Here is a 25,497-nt window from a genome sequence, read left to right as displayed (position 1 = left end):
GCCCCCCTCGCGCCCGGCCCCCCCGCCCACCGCGGGCAGCGCCGCCGCACGTGACCACGGCACGTGACCGGGCAACAACAAACCAGGGCACGTGACCGGGGGCGCTGCCGGTGTCACGTGGCGCTCGTGCCGCCTCACGCCCGCCTCCCTTAGCTGGCTTCGCAATGGCGGCGTGAAGACCCTGAGGAAACGCTGAGGGGCGCGACCGGCCCGGCCCGGCCCGGCCGCCCGGAGTTGCCCCCGTGCCCTCCCTTCCCGTACCTGCCGCGTGCTGCTCACAGCCCGCCCGCTGCGGAGCGCAGACGGCGCGCGGCTCCTCTGCGCTCCCCGGCCGGCGGCTCCCGGCAAATGGCGGCTCCGGTGTTCGCTCCTCGCCAGCCGCGTGAGAAGCCCTCAGGGCTCGCTCTCCGTCAGGGTATCGGATAGACAGTGCCCCTTCCCGGGAGCGAGCTCCCCGCTGCAGAGCCCTTTGCTAGGCTGTGCGGCACCTTGGCCGGGGGAAGCTGCCCGGTAGGGCGGCCCCCTGAGCCCGTTCCCAGCCGCAGAGCGAGGCCGGGGGACTCGGAGCGGCTTCTCTGAGCACCCTGAGCTGAGGGTGAGGGTGTTCACAGGGCACGGCCGCTGCCTGTCTGCTAAGGGAGCTCAGCGGCACCGCGGGCTCTTGGCAGGGATGCTCTAAGGTACTGCCCCTTATTCTCCGGGATAACACATTGGCCCCACCTGGGATTCTACATCGTGGTACTTGAGCTCCTGGGATGCAGGAGCTTTTCTGGGGGGGCCAGCACCCGTCTAAACCACTGCTGCTGTAGGAATGGAGCCTGCGTGGTGTAGGAGAGACCTGCCGGTAAGCGGCGAGAGTTGGGATTTGCTCGAGGAACGGCCCCAACTTCATTGTGTTTCCCGTGCCCTGCAGGGGTGTGCGCGGCTGGTCTGCCTGGCCTCCCAGTGATCTCTTTTGTTATGTGGAGTGTAGGAGCAGTCCTTAGTGCCCCACCTGGGCGCTGGAGCGGGACCATCACTGCACAGCGAACAGGAGGTGCCACGCGTGGATTTTCCATGGCGTAGTTTCTTTCCACCTGGGAGTTTGGACTGGGTAGAACTTGGCCTTTCACCCGGGACTGCCACCAACAGAGAATTTTGGTCTAAACTTCGTGGATATAAATTTAGATATTGGTTTTTTGTTACTGTTCAACATCACAAGCTATTTGCAGAGTAGTTTTAGTGGGTTTAATACAATGGAATTCCTAAATTTAGTCATAAGACCCAAGTTAGACGGGTAGAATGTCCCCCTTGCAGGCCTTGATAACCAACAGCTTTAAAAAAACCCCTTGGAGTTAAAAGTTTTGATACGTATGGGTTCAAAAGGGATTACTTTATGGATAATTAACTTTATAGGTAGTCTTTGTAGGGGGAAGGAGGTGGGTTTTTTTTCTGGTTCTTTCATGTATTAACAACCCTGAAAAATAAGTACATACTGTTTTTCACGCTACCTGCTTCTTGAAACAAGCTGCAGAGTAACCAGATGTGAATCAGAAAGTTTTTATTATTCTATGCAACTTTGTATACAAGCATTGTTTTTCCTTCTGGAAGCTAAGGCAAGATTTATAATTCTTAAAAAGCACTTGCAAGATGCTTTTGTCAGCATATAAAGGGGAGGTGGGGCTTTTTGTTTTGGTGGTTGTGTGAAGACTGTGTCCTAAGGACGAAATTATCCAAGTGATGTAGATGTAGGATGTGAGGCTTTCCATGAAGATATCGATGAGGGAGTGACTCAGGGATCCTAAAGCCACCTCTGATACTGCAGAAGTTTCTCCGTGTTGCAGTTTCTCCACTGCAACGATGGTGTTGCAGGAGTTACCCTTATTTTGGGCAGTCAGTTTGGCAGTGCTTGGGCCCTCTTCTGTTTCTGCAGCTCTGAGCTTATGTGAGGACAAGGATGGGGCAAAACATGCAAAACTTGAATGAGGTATATTGTATCTTGGACTTCTTGTAAATGTGTTCTCTCCCCTCAGGAAGCAAAACCCCTCAAGTCAGTTGAGAAGAACTGGTCCCGGAAGATTTGATGTATTTTACAGGAATAAATTCAAATAGAGATTTCCAGATCTTACTGTTTCATTTAAAGGGCCATTTATGACTTTTACAAGTTGTTAGTAAATGTCCTGTTACACTGGAGCAGAATTTCATTTTGCTCTTGGCTCTAAACAAACAGAATTGTCAATATGTGTTAGGACTGAGAGACAGCTTTTGTTGGTGACTGGGTACAGAGAACAAATATGAGACTTCCTCACTTCCAGAACAGTTTGTACATCCTGAGCAACACTAGCCACAGCATGTGTAGGCAATAATCTGTGGCATCTCCTGTGCTGCAATTCCCTTTTAAATGAACTTTATGTCCTGGGGCTAATATTTGTATTTTTTCCATATATTTCATATGGGTGCTCTTGCTCTCCTTTTTGATGATGCTTTGGGAGTTGCCCCTCTGAAGTCAGTAGGAGCACTAAAAGCCTGAATTATTATTCAGTGTATTTTGTGTCCTCCAGACACAAACCTGCAGCCGGTGCTGTGGGAGCCTTTGTGCCCCAAGCACCGGGATCTCGAGGGGCAGGGGCACTGCTGCACTTTGGATCAGAGCCCTGGTTTGTGTGGCCCGACCAGATGAGTACAGGAAGGACTGAGGCTCACAGGGAGCACATTCCCGTGGAACACACAGTTGGCAGGTCTCATGTTTGTCACTGGAGTGCAGCCCTTGGATGTGCAGCTGCCTGGCAGCACAGAAATAGCCACTGAAGGCTGGAGGGGAAAAGGGTTAAAGAGCTTCCCTTTCACCTTATGCAAATACGAAAGGCATACAAGGGAAAAGGAAGGGATATCAGGAATGCTGTTGGGAGGAGGGACAGCTGTTTGTTTTTTGTCCTCCCCCAGAGTACAACCTATTTAAATATTTACATGTTCTCTTGTTAAAAGACTTTTTTTCTTTCCAATACTTCTCTGGTTATAAAGTTATGAATGATGGAGATAGATTTGTAATTGCTAATTCTTCCACTTGTAGTGATGTTTAAAAAGAATTTCTATTGTTTTATTTACTCAGAAAAATATGGTGGTAGAGTTTTCTATCAGATTTAAATGGTTTCACCAAGGCTTGTGCTTTTTCTTGTAATATTATTCCTTCTTTTATCTACTTTATGTATTTTATAATCTTAGTAGGCTATCTGAACATGCAGTAAAAGTAGAAAATTTCAGACAATGTGGCCTTGAAGAGAAAGTGGTGGAAGATTAATATTAAATGTCATTGCAGAACATTAATAATGCAGATAATAAAGCACTTGTGGATGCAAAAATTCTTTATTTGTTATTCATAAATAGCTCTGAATGACCACTGGGTCCTTCCTTGATTGACACATGGCGTGTTCCAGCCTTGGTCGCATCCTGGGAATCTGTTCTCCTACAAGATCACTGCATCTAGAAATGTATAATTACTCACAGCATCTATTTGTAATTGTTAAAGAATCATCAGGATTTAATGACATGAAATGTCTTGGGTTACAGAGATCTTGCAGGGGTGGGAAAAGTAAAATCAGAACTCCTAAGGCTCCAGGGGAAAGACTTCAGCACATGGTTATATTACACTTAGGAAATAATCTTTTGAAATCAACAGGTCATGGGTGACACCAAACATGTCCAGAGTCTCTGCTGGGCAGAGGCCGTGGTACCTTAAAGGTATTTCACCTCAATGTAAAATGAGGAACATGTTTTGCACACAGTACAGACCTTCAATATGCAGTCTGAAAGTACTTTAGCTTGAGGAGGAGTTTTTAATTTGGTAGTAGACAGTGAGTATTTCGTGTCTATGGGTAGTTTTATTTTGTCAGACATGCTAATGATGTACAGATGCTGTTTTTGTTTTGAGGAGTACTGTGTATGTGCCCAAGGAAGCCTTCAGAGAGTGAAGGTTACCCCCTTTTCGTTGAGCTGACTGGTAGAACTCTGACAGACCTTGGCAAGTTGGCACTTTGTTCTCCAAACTTTGCACCCTGTAATAGTTATTTTGGAAGTAATCCTTACTCTTTTCTATAATTACCCATTTAATCATCTGGTCAAAGATGGTGGCAAAAGTTGCAAATAAGAATTGAGCAAAAAATGGCTCAGGTGCAGGGAAGTCTCTCGGTGTGTGCCTGGTTTGCAGGGGCTGCATAGGTAATGGCGTGAGCGAAGTCTCTGCCACATTTGAGTGTCCAGAACTCTGCGGTCTGGCCGGGAGCCACACGGGAGTTTAACGCTGAGGTGACTCTGGTAACTACAAATCCCAGGCAGCATTGCCGAGAGCCGGTCTGTGCGGGCGGGTTGGCATCGTGCGGGGACCAATGGCAGCGGGGAACTCCCCAGATCCGTGCGTGTCAGCTGCCAGCGTTCAAAAGCGCCGCACGGAGCTGTGCACCGGACTGGGAACTGCCTGTTGCCCTGGGCTACTTCAAACTCCTGCGTGAGCTCTGACTTGACGCTGTATTCCGCAGCCTCCGTTGCCGGCTGGAAAAAGCCCGCTGGACCGGTGCCGATGGATGCGATCCTGAACTGCAACCCGGAGGACCTGGAGGATTACTACAACTTGCTGGGATGCGATGAGCTAGCGACGGTAAGAGCCTCTCCCTCCCCGCCAGCTTATTCACAGTTTGAACATGCTCGTGTGTCTGCAGGGAATTTGCAGTTATTTCTCTGCGGGCACGAATATTTGAAATGGCTTGGGAATGTTCTTTATTGCCACTTGTAGGCTCTCCCTTGTGAAGCGCAATTTTCTCCTTTGTGTACCGACATTAAGAGCCTGGAGTAAGGCTTAGATTTTAAGTGCCATGTAGAACTGGATTGTGGAGAGAGCTGAAGTAACGGGTTATTTATCAGCGTAGATCAACATGTTAGATTGTTATGAGTCGGGAGCCAACTGCATGTGTTTGACAGCATCCAAATAGTAGTTTGGAATATGTATTATTGGTTTTGAAAATTGAATAGGAGCTATTTATGTATAAGTAATACAATGAAAGTTCATAGCTTTAGGGCACTGATAATGCTGCTGAGTTTCTTGAGCTTTATACATATTACAATATTTTTTAAAATGTATTCACTGGTTCAGATGAATACAAAAACAATATCTCTATCATTTACCATATTAATGTCTTTTAAAGGCTGTTTTAATGACATTCAAATACTAATTTTACTAATTTGTTTTGGTAGCAGATCCATGCTTTATAATGAGATTTAGCTAAGCAATTTTTGAGTGATTTGCAGTCAAAACAAGTGTGCATCATGTTAGAAGTGTCCATATAACTTTTTTTTCTTTGCTAGTCTGGTATGCTAATTTTTTTTTTTTTTTTAACTTAGCTGTTCTATTGACTGGAATTGTGTTTCTGATTTGGAAGAGGAGTTTTGATTACTCTGCTGTAATGAGGGATGTATTCAGTGGAGATAAAAGCTGTCTTTTGCTCAGTAAATTTAGTCAGACACTCTCACTTGTCCTAGTGGTCAAGTACAAAGATCAGGTGTAACATTTTCGGTGTGTCACAGAAGGAAATGTAAAGCTTTTCCTGAAGAAACTCTTAGAAATGATCCCAGCAGAGGGCAGTGCTCAAGTCTCCACGCAGCCTTGTTTCGCAGATGCTATTTCTTGTTTTCTACCTCACACTAATTCCTTAAGGGCTTAGCAATTAATGAACAGTTCAGGTACATCTGATAATGATTTTTCAAATTGCTTAAAAATGAAATTAAAAAGCTGGAATAAATCCTAATGGGTCCTGAAAAACAAGCTGTCAGGTATTATTTGTTGGGAGAAGCAGCAGATGTTGCTGCACTGTTTTTTGACTTGAAAGAAAGAACTCCGAGATCCCAGGCTGACTGAGCCCCAGGATCACCTCCCCTCAGGACCCTGCACAGCTCTTCTGGGGTCTCACAGAAATTTGGAGCATTACAGGGATTTTGCAATCTCACTACTTTGTACAGGAGTCAAGTACTTGGCACAGGCTGCTTTAGGCATACACAGCACACTCCCTGCTGCAGCACTTTATCTAAGCTGCTGAATATCCTGGTCTTGGTTGGACCTGGTTAAATTTAAGCAGAAATACTCTCCATTTCTACAGATTCTTTGCTGTACTCAAAAACACAAACCAGGTTCATTGTTGGTTTCTGGTAGAATTGAGCTCACAGACACCTACTTCATCTTCAGATGTGGCAGGAAGAGGGGAGATTTAATCTACATCCTTCTTTAAGAGCAATGCTATTTGTATACAGTGGGTATTGAATACCTTTCTTGGTAAAACACCTCACTATATATTTTATATAAATTTCATGTGTGTTGTATAAACTTCCTATAAACTTTTCTTTCTACTGGTTTTTCTTTTAAGCTGAAGACTTCCATGCTACCCCTCTGCTACATTTTACCCCATTTTATAATTTACATATTTTAACTTTAAAGTTCCCCTTTAAGTAACTATATTTTGAAGATGGTAGCTGGCTATACAGTAACCAGTCTCACTAAGTTCTCTGTACACTCTATGTGTTTTTAAGTGTCTTACTGACTGTAAATACACCATATTACATCTTCTCTGGAAGAAGCTACTGAGTAGAGTGAAAAGTGTAGAATTCTTGAGATACCACCGTAGACCACATTTTTTCCCAGAATATGCCAACAAAATTTGGTCAGCTAGTTGAGTGTAATTTTATTCTAAAGAAAAAATGTTACAAGACTTAACTTCGAAAGAAATAATTTAAATTGTATGTGGCTCTCATGGTTTGACAATGAGGAATTTGTATAAACAGCCTTTGTAGTATGGGAAAGAATAGTAATTATTTGATACCTTAGGGCAAATTGTGAAAGGTTAAGCTGAACTGGAATGACATAAAGAAGTTTTGGCTTCTGAACTATGATAACCAGCAAGATACTTGGAAAAGCACTAAATACTTGAAAATCTAAGCTGATGCCCAGTCCAGTAGCCTTCTGTATTTTAACTGTTACTATGTCTTAGTTTTTCCAGTGGTTATAACACTTTATGGTTTTACAATCTGTGTGGGAATTTGTAATTAACTGATAAACTAATACATGCCAATATTCTAATATTGATTATAAATCTATTCTACTGCAAGCCAACCTTTTTGCACAGAAAATTAATTTGACAGAATGAATGTGAACTGCTGGTTATGTAGCGAGTTATCTTGGGGTATCCAAGATGGAAAACTCATGTGGTGCTGGCTGAATTTCCTATGAAGAGGATATGGAGGAAGCCACCTAATCCCACAAATTGATCTTCAGCAATACAGAGGGCCTTTGCTTTCTGCTGTGAGACTCTGTTGAAAGTTAGAGTTGATGAAGCAAAGTAAAGAGCAACTGAAGTGATGCATTTTCCCTCTGTGGTCAAATGTCTTTGCACATTTTTCTAGAGCCATATGGGATGACTGAGTCTCACAAAAACAAGACTAAGGATGAATGCGTGGAAATGAAATTAAATAAGCAGTGTCAATGGCAGATGGTTGTTGTTACCTACTTTGCTTGTACTAATGCTTGTAAAATTGGATTGGACAAACTCTTTCAGTGTTCTTTGTTGTTCTTCCCATCCTCTTTCAAAAAGAAAATTTGCAAATATTTTCTGTGTTTACTCACTTTGTCTCAATATTTTGTTTAGGTTGAACAAATTCTTGCAGAATATAAGATTAAAGCCCTTGAATGTCATCCTGACAAGCATCCTGGAAACCCCAAAGCAGGTATGTATTCTTTCCTATTTAGAAACGATTTTTTTCTTCTATCAGCATGGCCAAGATACTAAATTCAGCCTTAAAACTTTATTTCCCCTCAATATATTTTAATCATCATGTGCATTAGCACATTCTATTTAAATAGCAAGCTTGTAATATTCTTTCTAAGACTTGCACGCTTGTCTGTGATAGAGCAGGAAGACACTTGTTGGATTTTTTTTGTTTTCTAGGACCTTGAATTTTTTTCCTTTCTTCAATAGGACATCTTTTAATACAGAATTTATTTCTGGAGTGTGTCCCTTCCTAGACCTATGCAGTTTGTGCACGTCCATGCTCAGTGGCATTCAAGTGCCACACTTGCATCAATGAGTTAATTTACTTCCAGGAACAAGCCCGTGAGGAACCATGAAATGTGCTTTAGTTTCTTTTAATGTAATTTAATGACTGGAAATGAAGAGAAGCCAGCCCCACGAGGAGCCTCTGTTTGCAGAACAGCAGCTGACGTTTGTGCTGATGCAAGGGTGCAGCTCCTCAGAGATGGGAGGGCTGAGCAGCACCTGAGTTATTTGGAGCCAACGTTACCCATTCATCACCATAGATAGCCCTGGGCAGAGCTCACCACAGCTGAGTAACAAAAAACAGGAGCCAAGTGCCAAATATCAGAGTGGCTTTGTTTGTCACGAAGAGATGTTTTATGCTCTCTTTACCTGAACATGTCTTATTTACTTTAAATACCTTTTTACAGTACTAGTGAGAGTTTACTGTATGTTTTTTATTTCATCAGCTTAAAGCTTAATAAAGAGTAAATAAAGCAGACCTTTTATTTGTTGAAAACTAGTAACTCTAGAATAAGGAAACCTAGTACAATTGTTCTCTCAGCCTGTTGTCTCTTGTTTGATTTATAGTTATCAATTTTGATTAGTGTTTCAGTGTAGTGTATTTCAGAAGAAATCTCTCTAATTTGTAAATTGTAATAAATGACGAATAGTAATAATAATAGATCACTGTAACATAGGTGAGTCATAGATGAAGTGTAAATCTTTATAACCCTTCCACAAATAGTAACATGCAGCTGCATCCTTAGTAACCATTCCATGAAAAATTACCCTGTAGGGAAAAATGAGAGCTCTCATTCATGCAGTCTGGGTAACATTTTAGCATATGTAGGAAACACACCTAATAAAATGCACAAGTTAATTAATCTGAACTATATTTAGATTATTCTTCTTGTTTGTCAGTTCCTGCTCATCTTTTTTTCTCCCTGCTCAAGGTTCTTGTTGCTGTGCTCTGCTCTGACTCCTGTGCTGCTGTAGATCTCAGTGTGTTCCTTCGAAGCACTGTTGCTCTAATTTCCCTTTTTAAGGGGTCTGCAGGGGCTGACTTGTGCCTTTCACCTGTGTACTCTGTAAGTTTCTCTCAAATTTAGGAGCTTTTGAAGCTGGTAGACAAAGGAACATTTTAGTCCTGATTTGCAAGGGTGTCAGTCCACCAGTGGTGCTGTGATCCTAAGGCCAGCCAGAACTGTGCAAGCTGGAAGCAGAACCACATCCCTTGGTTGCTTGCTTCTCCTTCTGCCTTCTCCTCTACTTAGTTTGCTCTGAGCTGTTGCTGGCAGGTCCTTTTTTGCATCTGAATTCATTTCTTTGCTGAACAAGCGTTGTCTCTAGTATCCTTTTGGTTTGTGTCCTAGTGGAGAATTTCCAGAAGCTGCAGCAAGCCAAGGAGACTCTCACTAATGAAGAAAGCCGGGCACGCTATGATTACTGGCGCCGAAGCAAAGTCACCATCCCCTTCCAGCAGTGGGAGGCCCTGAGCAGCTCTGTGAAAACGGTTGGTGGTGGCTGAGTTTGGGCCCTCAGGAGGAGGGGAGGTAGGGCTGGCCCAGACAAAAAATTGCAGAGAGTGAGGGGGTGAGTTACAGCACTTCTGCTGCAGTGCCAGGATTTGGGAAGAGTGGAGAGCAATTCTTGCACTATGGATGTTAAGGAAATTCAGGAAAAATTGGAGGGCTTCAGAAGCCCATTCACAGAAGGGTGTTAGGCCAGTAGTTTTAGAGTGAATTTATCAAGTTGCTGCTTTTATATGTGCTATAGAAAGCTTAAGTAACTTTAGGGCTGTTATCAAATGCTCCAGCACACTTTGCTTTCGTAGGAAACTTTTATTTCTTTTCAAAGTTAAGTTAAAGCTGGGGCCTTTTTATAATATATTCTCCTTTTGGTATATTGCTTATCAGATAGGTTTTCACACTATCTGATTAAATAAAGATCTCATTGAAAAACTCCAGAAGATAGTTCCTTGGAACCCTGGGCTTGCCACAGAGCTTTGGAGGGGCCCTGCTAGGCTAGGGGGGTGACCCGTGACAGAGGCAGGGGTTCTTAGGGTGTTTTCCCTCCTGATTTTGCTACTGAGATTTGGTAGCATGTCCCTAGTAGATCTCAATTCCATAATATAGAATTATTTTTTTCCTGCCTTATTAGAGTGAATGATAGTTACAAGGCTACATGGTCATATTTTAAGGCAGGTGAATAAAAGTTTCCAATGTCAATTCTGCCTGTCTCAGTTCTGCTTAGGAGAGAAGTCAGAGACTCTTCAACTACAGCATTATGCCTGAGCTTAAATGTTTACTGGAAATATCCAATTAAGCTTAGTTCAGTTCCAAACAGATGTTATTTGACAGACTTTAATATTAAATCTTTTTTAATTGCCTTGCTTTCAAAGGGTACTTTGAAGTTAAAGACAGATTTGAAAATGAACATTTCTGAAGTCATTCAAGCCCTCTTGAAAAGCCTTCTTCATGACAGAAGAAACTGGACAAAAGGCCCTTAGAATTCTGATGACTTGTACATTTTGTTCTTCAGCCCCACCTGACATAAAGTGTCCTTTCCAATGCTGTTTGTGACATGTAACAACGCTTTCCCCTATCCTATTGACCTGCAGGCTTCTCACTGTGCTTTGTTTAACCATTTATTACAGCAATATAAGAAAGAAAAAGTAATTTAAAAACCCTTTAAAGCATAGGGCTTAGTTCTTTGTTACTTTTTCATTCCTTCAGTCAATGCACTGGGCTGTCCAAGGTAAGAAGGACCAAATGCTGGAAGCTCCTGACTTTGGTAATACCAACAACATAACTAATGAGATGTGGACCCAACAGACTGAAAACAATGAAGATGGATTGTTGGAAGGGAGCAGGGAGCAAGAAGATGTTGCAATTCCTGATGTGAAACCACAGTCTTCAAAGAATCCAGAGTCCCCAAGTAAGTAAAAACAGCAGTTACAGAAAATTGCGGTATGCAAGGATTGGCCTGAAATGGGGACTTTCAGTCATGAGAAATTCTTCTCTGGAACAGTGTGTTCAACTTGGAGCTTTTTTAATGTGGTTTTAGGTTGGGATTTTGGTTTGGGTTTTATGCTTTTGGTTATTTATTTAATTTTGAAGTTTCCAGATGCTTCTTTCTCCCTATACCAAGTTGCCTTGTTTGTTTGCTAGTAAAACCAGAAACTGGAGAAGAAGAAGAAAAAAAATGCTTCAACCAAAATGGAAATACTAGTTTTCCTGATATATAAAAATACAAAGTAAGAAGAGAAGGGAGCTATTTTCAATGACTTTTTTAAAAATAAAGCTTAAAAATGTTAAGAAAAATATTTAGGTTTGGGGTTTTTTATCCATTATTCAGTACTTTTGCACAGTTTGCATCTGATGAGTTAACGAGGTCTAAAATTTGAGACTTGAAGGTTTCTTTTGTATTCAGGCAGTTTTGTTTTTTTTTAAATAGTGTATGCACCAGAATAAATGTGTATTTCAGAAGTGCCACCGACCAGTCAGCACTTCCTGGCTCTGGTTTAGGTCATTGTGCCTGATCAAAGCTTCCTTAATACCATGGCCATCCTCTGTTCTGCCTGATCCTTCAGGAGTTTCATAATCTTAGGCCTATGTTAGCAGAGAACTATTGTTAAACAAAGTCCTGTCATTTCTCCCCCGTTTGATTCAACAGGAAATTAGGGTGAACTGTGAGGGTAGCAAAACCTAATGTAATCCCAAACATTTGTGGAATGCAGAAAATAGATAAGAACATTCTACAAAGAAGTGTATGCCAGGCATAACTGAAAATTTGATTTAGAAAAATTATGATCTATAACTTCATACTCTTTGCTCTTTTTTTTTGGTTGTTAAATCATCACTGCATCCTCTGTAAAACAGTAAAATTTTGAAGTAAAGAAAACATCATTTGTTCCTTATAATGGTGAATTTTCTTTGCAGACATCTTTCTCAATTTTTTTTTTTTAAGTTTTAATTTAATTTTCAGGTGTTTGAATGGGAAAAACAAAGTTATCAAGTGCCTACTTCATTTATCCAGTGGCATGTATTTACATTAATAAATGTTAATATTGTGATATATTTGACAGGGTCTGTATGCACTTCAGTCTTTATACTTGATGTTAAGATGTTGATAATGCTTCTTTTTTTTGTCCAGCAAAAATTATTAAATTGGGTTCCACTTTGAAACTGTGGCATTGTCTGTTCCTGTCTGCTGGCCTGGATTAATTCTGGACTACCACCCTACATGGCTATTTCAGCCCAAATAAGAGATTTGAACACTAATTCTGCTCATAGGATTCAGTTTTCTGAAAAAGGAAGGTGACATTTTAGTATTAAAAGGCCCCAGGTCACGTACTTGCAGATTTATCATATCACCATCTATCTCTTCTTCCTTAGATTAAGCCAATGTAATTTGTTCAGTTTTCCTTTGTGAGTCCTCTTTAGGGACTGCCGTGGTTCTTGCTGTTCTCCTTTGGACCCTTCCCAGCCGATCTCTATCCTGAAGGTTGGTGTTTGAGTTCTTGTTCCAACATGCCAAGAATTCAGGGTGCTCCTATTTGTCAGTGCTTAGTCAAGGGCACTGGAAGTGACCACTTTTTTGCTTACTTTTTTTGGGAAGACTATCAAGGATTATTTCAGAAAATTTAATTTTATGCATGTTTATAATAATTTAGTTGTCTTTCTCTTTTTTTTTTTTCCCCTCAGGGTTTTCAGAGGGGAATTACTGGCACTTGCGTTTCCGCTGGTCGGGTGATGCTCCATCAGACCTCCTGAGGAAATTCAGAAACTATGAGATCTAAAACGAGAAACACACAAGAGCATGCGATCATCTGTTCAACAGTTCAGTATTTTTTTTTGCTAGCAGTTATAAGTTATTTGTATTTTGTATTTTTTGATTGTAGTGTGTTGTTCCAGTCAATGTCTAAATACTGATTTATCACACATGCTGTGAGCATTACAGATGGAAGTTTTTCTGTTTAATAAGCAAAGCCCTTTTCAGTATTAACATAAAGTGATTTTGTGAAATTATTTAACATCTTATATATTGTTTCCTGTATTCTCAAATATTTTGTAGTGATTAATATTTCTCTCAATAGTGTGATGTTATAAAAAATATACTCTCAGTAGAACCCTGGACTCCAGGGTATCCTATTCAGCAAGGATCTTTCAAAAGCTGTATGACAATGAACTGTAAACAGAACTGTGCTTATCTCTCAACACTGTGTTCTGCTTCACTTCTCTATTGCATTGTACTCACTGCAGTGATTTATAATGTACTCATTACAAACTTAACTTGTAGGAGAATTGTGATCTTATGCTATAGATGAAATAAGAAGGTTATTTGTGAAGAAGGATCTGTGACAGATCAAGCACTCCTTAAAATCACTTGTTTACTACCTTAACAAGAACACTTTTTGCACCAGCTATTTATTTTGTAAGGCAGTTCCAGAACTTTACTTCTCCAGATAGCAATTTTTGTTTTAAGATGTATTGGTGGAAAACTGATCCCCTGTGTATGTGTGCCAGCATTTTCCTGTGGCTTCATAGTAATTTCCCTCCTTGCTCAGGTGTGCTAGACATGGTTTTATCAGGGTTTTGTACAGGGAGGAATGAAAAATCAGACTAGTCAGCACTAATGTGTACAAAATCTCATATGAAAAGTTTTTGATACCTTGGGCAACTTTTCAAATTCCACATTGTTGTTTATTTGTGTTTGTTTTCTTCTTTGCAAACATGGCTAATATGTCAGGTATTGACAGTGTGGTTTTGTGCAGGCAGATAATTCCATCAGCAGCAAATAAAACTGCATGCATACAGAAAAGGGGTTGCTTTCATCTTTTAATTAAATCCTCCACCCACCACAGCGATTCCTTTGGAATTTCTTGTTATTTGTCACCTCAGGGGGTAAAAGTTTGAGGAATCCAGTTATGAATCCTGGGCAGTGCAATGGAAAGTGTAACCTGGAAAGTCCATTGTTGTCCCCACATGGAAACAATCTGATGTCTCTCTCCCTGGAGTGATGTGTGTGGCTTGGCCATGCTGTGCTGCCTGAGTTACTTACTGTTCTGCTTTTTTTTGGGGCCTGTTTGCCACAGACTGTGACCCAGGTGCTGCAAATGGAGCCTGGTAACACCTCTATCTTAGTGACCTCAGGGGCGTCTGTATCCTGGAGCCAGCCTGCCCCACAGGGGCTGCTGCCAGTGTTAATGCTGCTTGTGCTCGTCCTAGTTTGTTACAGCTCAGAGTGCTGGTGGTGCGCTGATACAGCTATGCTGACCCTAGAGTGGATGGCATTGGTACCAATAGCCAGATTTATAGCACACCATCTTTAATTTTACATACTTTTCCCTTGCATATTTTGCAGCTGAAAACATTATAGAGATGAGATTAATAATTTTCTGTGACATTTTTAAAATGTAACTACTGGTTTGTTTTTCTTCTAGTGCATTTGATACTTTATTTCATACAAAGTATTTGCTCAAGAAAGACTTTTCATCCATTTTTTAAAGAGGGACTGTAAACAATGTCAAACAGTAGTAACAGAAGAAGCTCTTACCTTATGTGAAGGTTACTAAGTAATAGGGAACAATTTTCCCTCCAACAAGAAGATGGGAATGCAGCCAGCTGGAGCACTTTGAATCAGATGGCAGCCCAGATTGTTGTCTCCCCATTTCACTTGTGGGTAAAGGTAAAAGGGAGTAGTTGGATGGATGATTTAGCACCTAAGGAGCTGGTTTGCCTTGAGAAGTGAACATACAATAGACCTTTGAACAGCAAACTAATAGTTTGTGTCATTAAATCTGATGTCATTATTAGCCAGTTATTGCGTGGTTGGTTTTGGCAAAGAACCTTTGGATGTTTGTTCTGGATAAATAATTGCAGATATTTGGAAGGCTTTTAGCCCAGTGAAAGCTCATGGCAAAACTTGTGTTTTGCAACAAGCTGCTCGAGATCAGTCCTGGAATTTGTATTTGCCCTCCTGAGGAAGGCAGGTTGTAACTGGTGCTCCAGTACACCAGTACCACCAATACAGACTTTTTTGTACTTCTGTATATGTTAAACTTGAAATGGTCTGGTTTTCTGTATTTCTTGAGTTGAATTAACCTATTCCTAGCAGAGCAAACCCAGATGTATTGGAAAACAAGAGGAGCCTGTGTAGCCTGTTTTGCTTTTTATTCCCCAAAATCGGGTGGGACCTGACTTGTTGGCCAGTAATGACAACTAGCTGGAATAAGCCCAGTTCTCCCTCATGTTAGAAAGTAAAGGAACAAGCACCTGACAAGTTAGTCAGTGTTAGATCATTCAGGGTCCACACCCCAAGCATAAACTGCTTATCTGTTTCTTTAAATATATAGTATTTTTAGAAGTTTTTTGCTAGTAGCATGAAGAGATCCAGTAAATGTCCCACCTGATATTTCATCAGCAATAATGTAGTGCTTTGGGCCCTGCACTGGTGAGCACATAACGTACTTCACATGCTGGAATTTGAACTGGGGCAGGGGTTGTGAGGTGGCTCTCAGGCTCTGTGAAGGTGTGATTAAGGCAATAGGGTATGGTGTATGTGGTTTTCAGCGGCCCACAGAGATTTTTAACTCTCTTTGCAAAGTGAAAACAGCTGCAAAGGGTTGTCTGTGGGGGTGGGGAACAACAGCAAAAAACCCAGACACTATTTATTAGATTAGGGCCTGCGAGTCTCAGGTTTAAGGAGGGCAGTTCTCTACAAGACGTGGTAAGCTCCCATTTTCTTTAGCTTCCCCTTGTGAGTTGCTTAGGTGGTCAGTAAAGGGTCCTGAATGTTTTAGGTACCTGAGGGCTCTGATTTACGTGCTTTGTTATAGCGCTGGATGATTTGGTATGAAAATAAATGGAGTTGTGAGGTGAGCTCAGATCCTCTGGAGTCCAGTTAAAAGTGTTGATAAAACCTGGCCATTACTGGACTCGTCAGGGCTGAAGAGTTTTCCTCTGGAAAGTATGAGATAGTGGATGGGGTACAGGTGTATGGTGATAATGATGATAAAATACAGAGAATAGGGCATATTGTTTAATGCTGTGTTTCTAGGGCTTTGGAACTATTTCAAACAAAATTTAAGCAACTATTTAGCCAGTTATTTACAGTGAAACTGAACAGCTTGGTGAGATTCTTGAATTATACAAAACTATTATATAGTTTTATATATATTTTTATATATTAAAATATATATATTTAGATATATTTTATATATTATATCTATAGTATTATATTTATTTACTGCTGTTACACTTGTGCAAGTGCAGAATATATAAGATTGTCAAGAACTAGAACATTCTCAACCTTCTTGTTTTGCCAGTCTTTGCCATGTTGCTTTGCCAACATTTGCCAAGTGACAGTGTAAGAGTTAAAGTTTGGATGATGAATACAGACAGTGTATGACTTAAAATGTCAGGCTGAGTAATGTTAAATGATAGGTAAGGTCATTTCTTGATTGTTTGTTTTCCTCTTTGAATGAGATTTTTTAAAAAGGCATTTTATATGTTCTATAATAGAAGCAAATATCCTGATTATTAAAAGAGATACACAATATCTTTAATTTCCTGAGCATGAACATTGCTATCTTACCTTCCCAGCAGGCTCATCTCTCATTTCAGGATATGAAAGTGTAAGCAGTGAGGCTGTTGTAAAGCTGATGAAATTACACAGCAAAAGATAAAGGAACTCAGTAGGTTGTTGGGCTCTGTCGCTGTCAGATGGGCAGATGCTTATCAGTTAGTTTATGCTGGATATTTTTATTGCAACCCAGTGCACACACTCACCCGGCTTTGGGAGAGTTGCCAAGCCCCACCGGTGATGGCAGGCACTGGGTGTGTTTGTGCTTTCACCTTTGCTGTCTTAATCTCATCTCCCTCCCTTGTTAACGAAGATTAGACTCTGCATGTGCTCTGTTTGTCCCAGCTTTGAAGGGCTTGTGTCTGAGTCATTACAGTGGTGCACAGTATAAACTGGGAACTCTTACACACTTTAGGTCTCTGATGGATATCCTAACCTGTCACACCTGATGGATGCTGGAGAAAATGAATTTTCTTTCCTCCATTCCATCTTCACAGTCGTTTGCTCTTTCTCTGTCCTTCTGGTGGAGCAGTAAGGGAGAGGGGTTACTTCTAGAAAGTGAAGTTTGCTGCCAGAGTTCAAAAAATTTCCAGTCTTGACATGTGTTGTGGTTCTCAACGTTTTCAACAAAATGATTTGCTTGCTGCTTTGTCGAAAGTGCTTCTCTTGGCACCAAGGACAGACAGCTTTTTTAGGGAGATGCAGTTTGACTTCTGGGCATCAGTCCTTGTACAAACTACATTTACTTTGTTAAGATTGTCAGAGCTGCTCATTCACTAGCTGAGAATTTCCTCAGGCCTCAGATTTTTGCTGGCTAGAGGACTGTGAGCTCCTCTTCTTCCTCACAGAGTTTGTGTGACTGATATCCATGGGTGGGGGTGGGCAGGAGAATGAGCAGGAATGGCTAGAGAACTAAGAGACTGTTGCAGCTGGTTGGCTCTGGTTGCCTTTGGTGCCTTCTGCTGCTCAAGGTCCTTGCTTTCAAGGGATCTGAGCCTTCCCCAGGATTTCCATGTCCACCCTTGGCTTGCCACTGCCAAAGCTCTTGCATGTGTCCTAACAGAAACAAACACCCAAACCTGGAATCCCTGGAAGCCTTGCTAGGAAGTACTTTGAAATGTTCATTTTGCTGCCAGCTTAAACAATTATTTGTTTGTTCCCTTTTTTTAAATTTTGTTCTCAGCAGAGATAATTCAGTGTTTCCTCTTCTTTCCTTGCATCTGTTTCTTGATTAAATTAAGTTGCACTAGCAAAATATGCTAGAAGAAATGGGTTTGCATGTGTGTTTGTGTTGAGTTTTTCTCTTGTCTTTAAGAGAGAGGAGTGAAAGGTGGTTGTTTCTGCTCTGGCCTATCTGACTCTCTGTGGAAGGTAAAGCTTTTTTCATAGTTACAGCTTTTTCTTTCTTGACTTTGCAAATTTGTCAGCCCTTTGCTAATGCTGGGGCCACACATAGGAGGAGTTTGACACATCTGAGTGCTGAGAGCTCAGTTTAAGCTAATCACAGATGACTGGGAGGGAATGCTGCCTTATTTTGTTTTTCCTTGTTAGTAGTGGGATAATAACTTTGGTGGGTTTTTTCCTCCCTCATCACCATATTGTGAGTGTGTGCATCATGCATGTGAAAAGAAGGTCATAAAAGGCAGGAAAAGATGATTAAGAGCCCCCCTCACTGAGGTCCAGGAGGAATCAGAGCAGCTTCCTTCGGGAAAGAGAAGGTTTGATGGAGCAAGTCCATTCCTTATGAAGAAGCCTGCTGCTGACAGCATTTAGTTTATTTTGTATCAGCTGTAGGATGAGGCAGAACAATAGTCCTTTAGGCAAAGCAGGACACTGTGTGTAAGCCATTGGATGAATCCTGAGCTTTGCAGTTGGATACTGCCTGTCCCATCTACAGGCCTGGAAGGTGAGCTGTTGAAAGAACACGGAATCCCTGGTGCTCTTCTCTCACCTCCATCGAGGGCTCTTATCACTGGCTGTAGGTGCAATGCCAGAAACTTGCTCTGGGACCTTTTGCTGCTTTGATACTACTGTTCTTTCTGGCCAGGGTAGGGGGAGGGGCAGGTAGGCATGGCCTGATGAGTTGCAATAGGATAAATAGCATAGGGCAACAAAGATGATGAAGGGACTGGAGCATCTCTCATGAGAAAAGGCTGAGGGAGCTGGGCCTGTTCAGTGTCAAGAAGAGATGGCTGAGAGGGGACCTCTTTAATGTGTATAAATATCTAAGGGAGGGTGTCAAGAGGGTGGAGCCAGACTCTGCTCCCTGGTGCACAGCAATGGGAGAAGAGGCAATGGCCAGAAACTGATGCACAGAAATTTCCACCTGAACGTGAGGAAGAGCTTCTTTCCTGTGCAGTCACCGAGCACTGGAACAGCCCCACCCCGAGAGGCCGTAGAGTCTCCCTCACGGGGGATATTCCAGAGCCATCTGGATGTGATCCTGTGCCATGGGCTCTGGGGTCACCCTGCACAAGCAGGTGATCCACTGTATCCTTTCCAACCTGCCCCATTTGGTGCCATCCCACATAATCGCTCTTGTTGCTGCGGAGGGCTGTAGCCAAAAGAGGAGACGCGAGTAGTAAAACTTACACACGACAAGGAATAGGATAGGGCCAAGAAAAGAGAGAAAAGTGTAAGCCCTCCGGGGCCGCAGCGAGCAGGGTTCGAACCTGCGCGGGGAGACCCCATTGGATTTCAAGTCCAACGCCTTAACCACTCGGCCATCGCTGCTGACACACATCCCCACCCCGGGCTACAGCCTTATAGCGCGTTCCGGCTGCCGCAAGCCCCGCCCCGGCCCCGCGTAGCCAATGGGCGCCGCCCCTGCCCCCCGCAGCAATGGCGGCCGCGCCCCGGCAGCGCCGGTGCAGGAGGAGTAAAGGGCAATGCACGCTTGAGCGATTTTCGGCCTGAAACACAGAGGCCGTGTCTGCTCCTGCGAATTAAACCTGTACAGCTGAGTCTGATAGGGAGGAGGCAGCCAGGAGCTACTACAGGAGACAGTAACCATTAGGTGTTGCATTAGCTTCTCCAGTGCGTTAGTATTTTTCCTGGTTTTACTCTTTCTTTCAGTTATTACAAAATGTCTCTATCATATGACTTTTATATGTATTTAAATTCGCTGTAGATAATTTTTTTTTAACCTTAGCAACAGTTAATTGTGCCAGCAGTAGTACAGTGGAAATTAAATTTCACCTGACTTTCTACCTGCGCTGCAATGGGTAAAAATAATAATTTAACCTGATTTTTCATTCCTATAGTCAGAGCTTTTGTTTATTTTTTTGCTTTAAGTAGCTGGAGTGATATTGATGACTCTGCTTCCCTCCCTCCATTTTTTTTTTTTTTTTTGGGTATGATCAAGAAGCATTCTTAATAATTGTTTAACTTGCCTCAGCACCAAAAATATTGCTGGATTAGTAATGGTCTTAAAATAGGCTTATGAAAGTCGTCTGTTAGGACTTTTCTCTGGAACCTGACCCGGGGAATGTAGAGGACGGACGGACATTGGAAAGCACCAGGTGTTGCTATACTTTTCAGAGTGCTTTCAGTGCACCACGTTATGGCTGATGGGAAATTCTTAAAGAAAGGAAGACTGTCAGATCGTGTTTGTTGGTGAAGAGACACGGGTCTGGCCTGGGTTCTCTGGGTTCTGGTGCCGTGTCCTTTGGAGCACCAGATACTTACACAGAGTTTTGTGTCGTGACACAGACGGAGGGGTCATTTGTGTATTATCCACCTGGAAACTTCTGAATGGCTGATGCCTACACAGGAATAACCAATCCACCTGTGAAACCGCTGAGGGTTGGGATCTGGAGCTTGAGGGAGCACTCCAGTTCCATTTTCTCCACCAGATCTTGTTGGAAGGTGAAAGCCTAGAGCCCAACCATTCCAGGCTCATGGGCTTCTGCCAGGTTGCAGTGAACAGTCAAACCACACATGCAACATCCTGAACCACTGAAGCCTTGAAATAGACTGTGCTCCTTTTGTCTCACAGTTTGCAATGTCTAACTTCGATGTTCTGAATTTCAGAGCCTTACAGCTCTGAAATAGTTTCCTATTTCCTAGCAGAACTAAGGAAAAACTTTTTTTTTCTTTAAACAATAATTGCTTTGTGTTCATGTAGGACTCGAGATAAAATGTGCAATTTCAGTAAAACATAAATCCCGAGGTGGCCGAGAGTTGTTTGACAGGCACACAGTGTTATATTTAACCAACTCCATTCAATTGAACACTGAGAGAGAAACGCGGTGTCTGTCTCTTTGGAGGAAGTCGTTGATTGAGCAATGCTGGAGTGACCTCCAGTGTTCTCAGCGCAAGCTGCAAGTGCAGAGCAGAATGAGTGTGTGCGGGGACCAGGTGCAGAAAGAGCAGCTCTTTGATGTATCAATCCTCGCAGAAGAGCAGTGACAAAAGGGATTAGGGACAGAATGCAGAGTGCTACTGGAAAAAGTGTATTTTGAAAGTAAATTTATCTCCCAAAGGAATCTTAAAAGTTTTATTTCTTAATCACTTAAAACTAGCAAGATCTTGACACTGGAATAGGAAACAGAGGTCAGTCTGGTCTAGGACTGTTAAAGGTGCTAGGACAGAATTGTCTACATTTTTACATGTTTTTAATTTCTTCAGGCAAAGAGGACAGATACTGAAGAATCTTCAATAGCACATGGACAGATTAACTGACCAGTAGCAAAAATGCACAAGGAAATCTTTAGAAATACAGGACTGAGCCCCAAGCACTTCAGTCCTTCAGGTTTCTTGTCTTTGTTGACCTTAAGTGCAATGTCAATTTTGTAATGCTTGTTCCATCCCTTCTCCACCATTTGCTCTGTGGCCTTTTATTTAATCCATCTCTATTACTTTTACAAATTCAATAGTTTCAGCGTTTATTCCTGTTAGCAATCTATGATGCCTGCAACAGAAAAAATAGATTTGATCCTGCCTAAGCTAACAAATATTTACAGCCATGTTGGTAGAACAGCAACTTTGTGCCTATGCATAACTTAGAATATTCAAGAGCAAATTTTACATCTCCCTTGAAGAATGTGAATGAAATAATGGCTCCAACATAAACTGTGTATTACAACAGATAATGCTTGCACCACTAAAACTACAGAATTTCATATTTTCTCCCTGAAAAAACTAATAATTAACAGTAGGAAAACTAATGCTGCATACTGAAGTACATTTCTTCTGTATTCCTCCTCTTTCTTTATTAGCTTGGTAGATCATTTAATAAAGCTGAAAGCATACAGACAATGAAAACAAGAATTTACTATAGAAAGTTCTGTATGGCTAGAATTTCCCATTCCATGAATACCTAAGAATGGATTTGGGAACAAGTTTCAGGTAGAGAATCAAAAGTGGCTTCATTCATTTAGTTAGGACATGTCAAACTTTCCCTTGTTTGCTTGTCGATGATGACAACATTTGTTGTGATATAGCTACTGGGCACCTTCCATGAAATTAATTGGTGTCCCATGGTATTTTTTATGAACATTATCTAGAAGAACAATAAAATTTTCTGCTAGTTAGGTAAACCAAAGTGTTGTTCTACTGCTGGTCCTTTCTGCTCAAGGATTTGAGGCTGCTGGCAAGGTAATGTTGGGAAAGTGCTGATGCTTTGTACTGATGTGTTCATTGAAGGCAAACAGCTGCAGCTTCCTGTGCATCTGTCTGGCTCTGCTTGCAGATGCTTAATCAACTTATTTAAAGCAACATTTTAAATGAAAGCAGCATGACATCTGTCAACACAAGTGTGTGAATAAACATGGACTGTTTGCTAATCCTGCTTATGCAGCTAAATATTAATTAAGGTGTCTAAACAGCCATGCATATGCAAAAAGAGGCATACAATTTTATCCTGAAGCTTTCATTTTACTATTGAAAACGTGGCTCTTAAAGTGAACAGACTGTAGAATCTGCTTTTGCCTCTAATCCTCTCATATGTTCAGTAATAGATAGTTTTTGGAAAAATGCTATTAGTTCTACTTAAATTTTAATGAAATTACAGGCTCAGTGTTACAAGATTATCAAATTATATCACTGAATGTTGTAGGTGTCAGTGCAGCCAAATGTTTTGTTGCATTCTTATTTTTAATAAATAATCTTAGCAAATTTAGGCACACGTGTGCTACTGGATTGGAACCTTTTTCCTTAATATATTTTTACCAAATTTACTAGGTTTTAAACAAAAAGCATGTTCCTATTTGCAACTGGTTTACCCACACATTTCCTACATTTTTATGAAAACAGAAGTTAAAATATGCTTTCAAAATCCAGTGATGCTGAATATCTTACGAAAATGCTCCTCTGGGCCAAAAATACCCTCATGATAGGTTTATTAATGAGACTTGGCTTTCATAATGCATCAGCAACATCATAAAGAGTAACATTCTTAGCACCTGTGTGAAAGTAAAATGTGCTTCTGACTCCCATTCTGTATTGCTTGACTTTTGTCACTGTTCTGAGCACAGAGATCTGCGTGGATATGGAGACCCTGATTTACTCACCTTTTGTATGCTTCAAATCTTAAAATACATGATTTTTTGTTTAATTTATTTTTCATTTAATCATATTTTCCACTTTGTTGGGTTTTTTCCCCCCCATAAAAATAATATATGCAGTCTGTTTTAAATAGTTGTGATTAAAAACTGTGATTTTGCTGAGTTTTACAGGCTATATTTTCACACTGTCACTACAGAGAGGAATTATGATATTAGGCAGAGTCAGCAGGTGCGCCTTGTGTTAGTACCTGCAACTAGCAGAAGCTTTAGAAACTAAATCAGATAGTGGTCAATTATGAAAAATACCCTTCATCAGAAAATCTCTGTTGGTTAGTGGTTGGCTTAGTCACATCTGTGTGTAAACTTTAAATCTGTTTGTAGTATTGGCTGGTTGCAACTATCCTGGGTAAATGACCACTTTAGTTGCTATTATGCCTCAGAGATAGAGATAGATCACAGCAATAAACCTTCCCAATTCTTGAAAATTAAATACTTTGTACATTTTGAATTGCAAGACCTTGAATGAAGAAAAGCTAAAACTCGGTAACAAATAGAATAAAACCAACTTTAATTATACTTCAGAGGCAATTTACCATGGGTCTCTCAGTTCCATGTCCCCTTTTTTTGAATCGAGCTACTACAGATATGTTATTTTACAATATTAAAGATGTACTAATTACACACCTTCTGTTAGCATTGTATTTGTGCAGAAATCTGTGGTGTACAGTATTAGGACTCATGGTTGAAAGTTTGATTTTTTTATAGGTGTATGTTGGCGCTGATTTCTGTCACTGATGGGCTGCACATGGAGAAACAGTGATAGTGTGCTTTTGTTGAATTGTCTGAGAACCTTGGGATCTTCATAAATAATCCTTTTTAGTCTTTGGTTATTCTCACCTTAACAGCCTATACTTCCTACTCAAGAAAAATATTCCTGGTGAAAATTCCAGAAGATAGTTTTGGAATGGAGCAGTGGAGGTCTTGAGATTTGTGTAAATCCCAAGAAGAGCTAAGCACAAGTTTATGAACTTCAGGCACTGCTGTTTCATTTCTGACACTTTCAATGATATAACATTTTGCAATTTAAGCTCCCAAATGGCTAATTTCATACTGCATGGTTTCTCAGTAGGAGTGGGTTATTAGTGCCTGGTAAGCAGGCTGTTTTTCAAGAGTCATACCTTTAAATAACATTATTTATTGTTTGTATAAAACCATGTCTTATGGATTCAATATAGTTTTGACAAGCTTGATTAAATAATAAGGTACAAATGTGAAATATATTAACTTAATGTTTCCATTAGAAATAAATAAATTTGTAAACAACTGAAAATAGAAAGAAATTACTAATTACTGGATTTACTTACAGATAATAGCTGAAGGCAAATGGAGAGTCAAAATACTGGAATGTGCTCTCTGTAAAAAAAATAGATTTATTTCTGAACTGTTTCAAGTGACAGCTAATATCAAAAGTTATTGCAGGAGAGTGAAATTTTGTTAAAGAATCTGATGATAAAATTTTCTTTGGCTTATTTTAATCTAATTAATTTAAGAAAATACGATGACATCTATACTGGTGGGCACAGGGCTGAGTGTAAGGTCCCATGACTGGTCTCAGACAGTCTGTCCGTGCCCTGATGCCATTCTGGAGCTAGATTTAGCCACTCACCAGTTATGAATTTTTGATTTGCCTCCTGTGGGAATGAAATCCCAAGGTACATGAGACGCAGAAATGTGAACCAGCCAGGTTCCTTACCTGGATGATCACTGGCCAAGACTGGGATTATCTTCATCCCATGCAGATACGGATACTTTGTTTGATTTAAAATTTGCTTTGTTTTTATGGGTACCTTATCTGTTTCAGTTTTCAACGTGGTTGCCAGAAATGCAGTGTCTGAATGGGTCTAGCTCCCATTTACAGCTGCAAAATCCTACCCAGTCTTACAGCAGAACATAAAAAAGCAGAACCTTGTCTGGTGAACCAACTGGAGGGGGAATAATGGAGGACTGGAACAACCTACTAACCAAAAAATAGGGTATGTCAGAAGGGAGGATACGTGAACACTGACATAAAATGATTTTAAATCAACCCCAACAAATAGGCTTAGTGCTCAGGTTCCCTCCCTGAACTACCTGTCACGGGGCGAAGGGAGAGCAGCGGGCCCGTCCCCTCAGCGCGGGGCAGGGGCTGGCCCCTCCTCACATGCGACCCCTCCCGTCGTGTCCGGTCCTCCTCGGGTTCCCACAGGTCGGACCCGTCCGGCCCCTCTCCTAAGGTCAGACCCCTCCCTTCGCGTCCCCTCAGGTCAGGACCCCTCCCCTAAAGTCAGGATTACGCCCGGGTCCCCAGGTCAGACGCC

General features: G+C 41.3%; 1 protein-coding gene and 1 non-coding gene across 5 annotated transcripts; one reads left to right on the top strand and one right to left on the bottom strand.

The window, feature by feature from the left end:
- Positions 1 to 142: 142 nt before the first annotated feature.
- On the top strand, positions 143 to 14,869 carry DNAJC12 (DnaJ heat shock protein family (Hsp40) member C12). Of its 4 annotated transcripts, none has more exons than XM_039554010.1 (6): positions 143 to 382; positions 4,512 to 4,630; positions 7,662 to 7,740; positions 9,422 to 9,561; positions 10,784 to 10,985; positions 12,755 to 14,869. In XM_039554010.1, the coding sequence occupies exons 1-6, from the start codon at positions 349 to 351 to the stop codon at positions 12,847 to 12,849; spliced, it is 669 nt and encodes a 222-aa protein (XP_039409944.1). In that variant the 5' UTR covers positions 143 to 348; the 3' UTR covers positions 12,850 to 14,869. The 4 variants fall into 4 exon arrangements, with proteins under 4 accessions (XP_039409944.1, XP_039409943.1, XP_019142094.1 ...); XM_039554009.1 differs by having other exon boundaries at positions 143 to 415; XM_019286549.1 differs by lacking the exon at positions 143 to 382 and adding an exon at positions 687 to 844.
- Positions 14,870 to 19,285: 4,416 nt separating this feature from the next.
- TRNAS-UGA lies at positions 19,286 to 19,367 on the bottom strand. Its single transcript has one exon. It is a non-coding gene; the product is annotated as a tRNA-Ser (tRNA).
- Positions 19,368 to 25,497: the final 6,130 nt, after the last annotated feature.

This window comes from Corvus cornix, chromosome 6, assembly GCF_000738735.6.
Source record: "Corvus cornix cornix isolate S_Up_H32 chromosome 6, ASM73873v5, whole genome shotgun sequence".
NCBI lineage: Eukaryota > Metazoa > Chordata > Aves > Passeriformes > Corvidae > Corvus > Corvus cornix.
This window is presented reverse-complemented; position numbering and strand designations above follow the sequence as displayed.

What these genes read in the sequence shown, in the direction of transcription:
- DNAJC12 (XM_039554009.1), top strand. Translation starts at nt 349, where the DNA reads ATGGCGGCTCCGGTGTTCGCTCCTCGCCAGCCGCGTGAGAAGCCCTCA. An exon ending in GATGCGATGAGCTAGCGACG is followed by an intron (nt 4,631 to 7,661) that starts GTAAGAGCCTCT and finishes TATTTTGTTTAG; the next exon opens with GTTGAACAAATTCTTGCAGA. An exon ending in TCCTGGAAACCCCAAAGCAG is followed by an intron (nt 7,741 to 9,421) that starts GTATGTATTCTT and finishes TTTGTGTCCTAG; the next exon opens with TGGAGAATTTCCAGAAGCTG.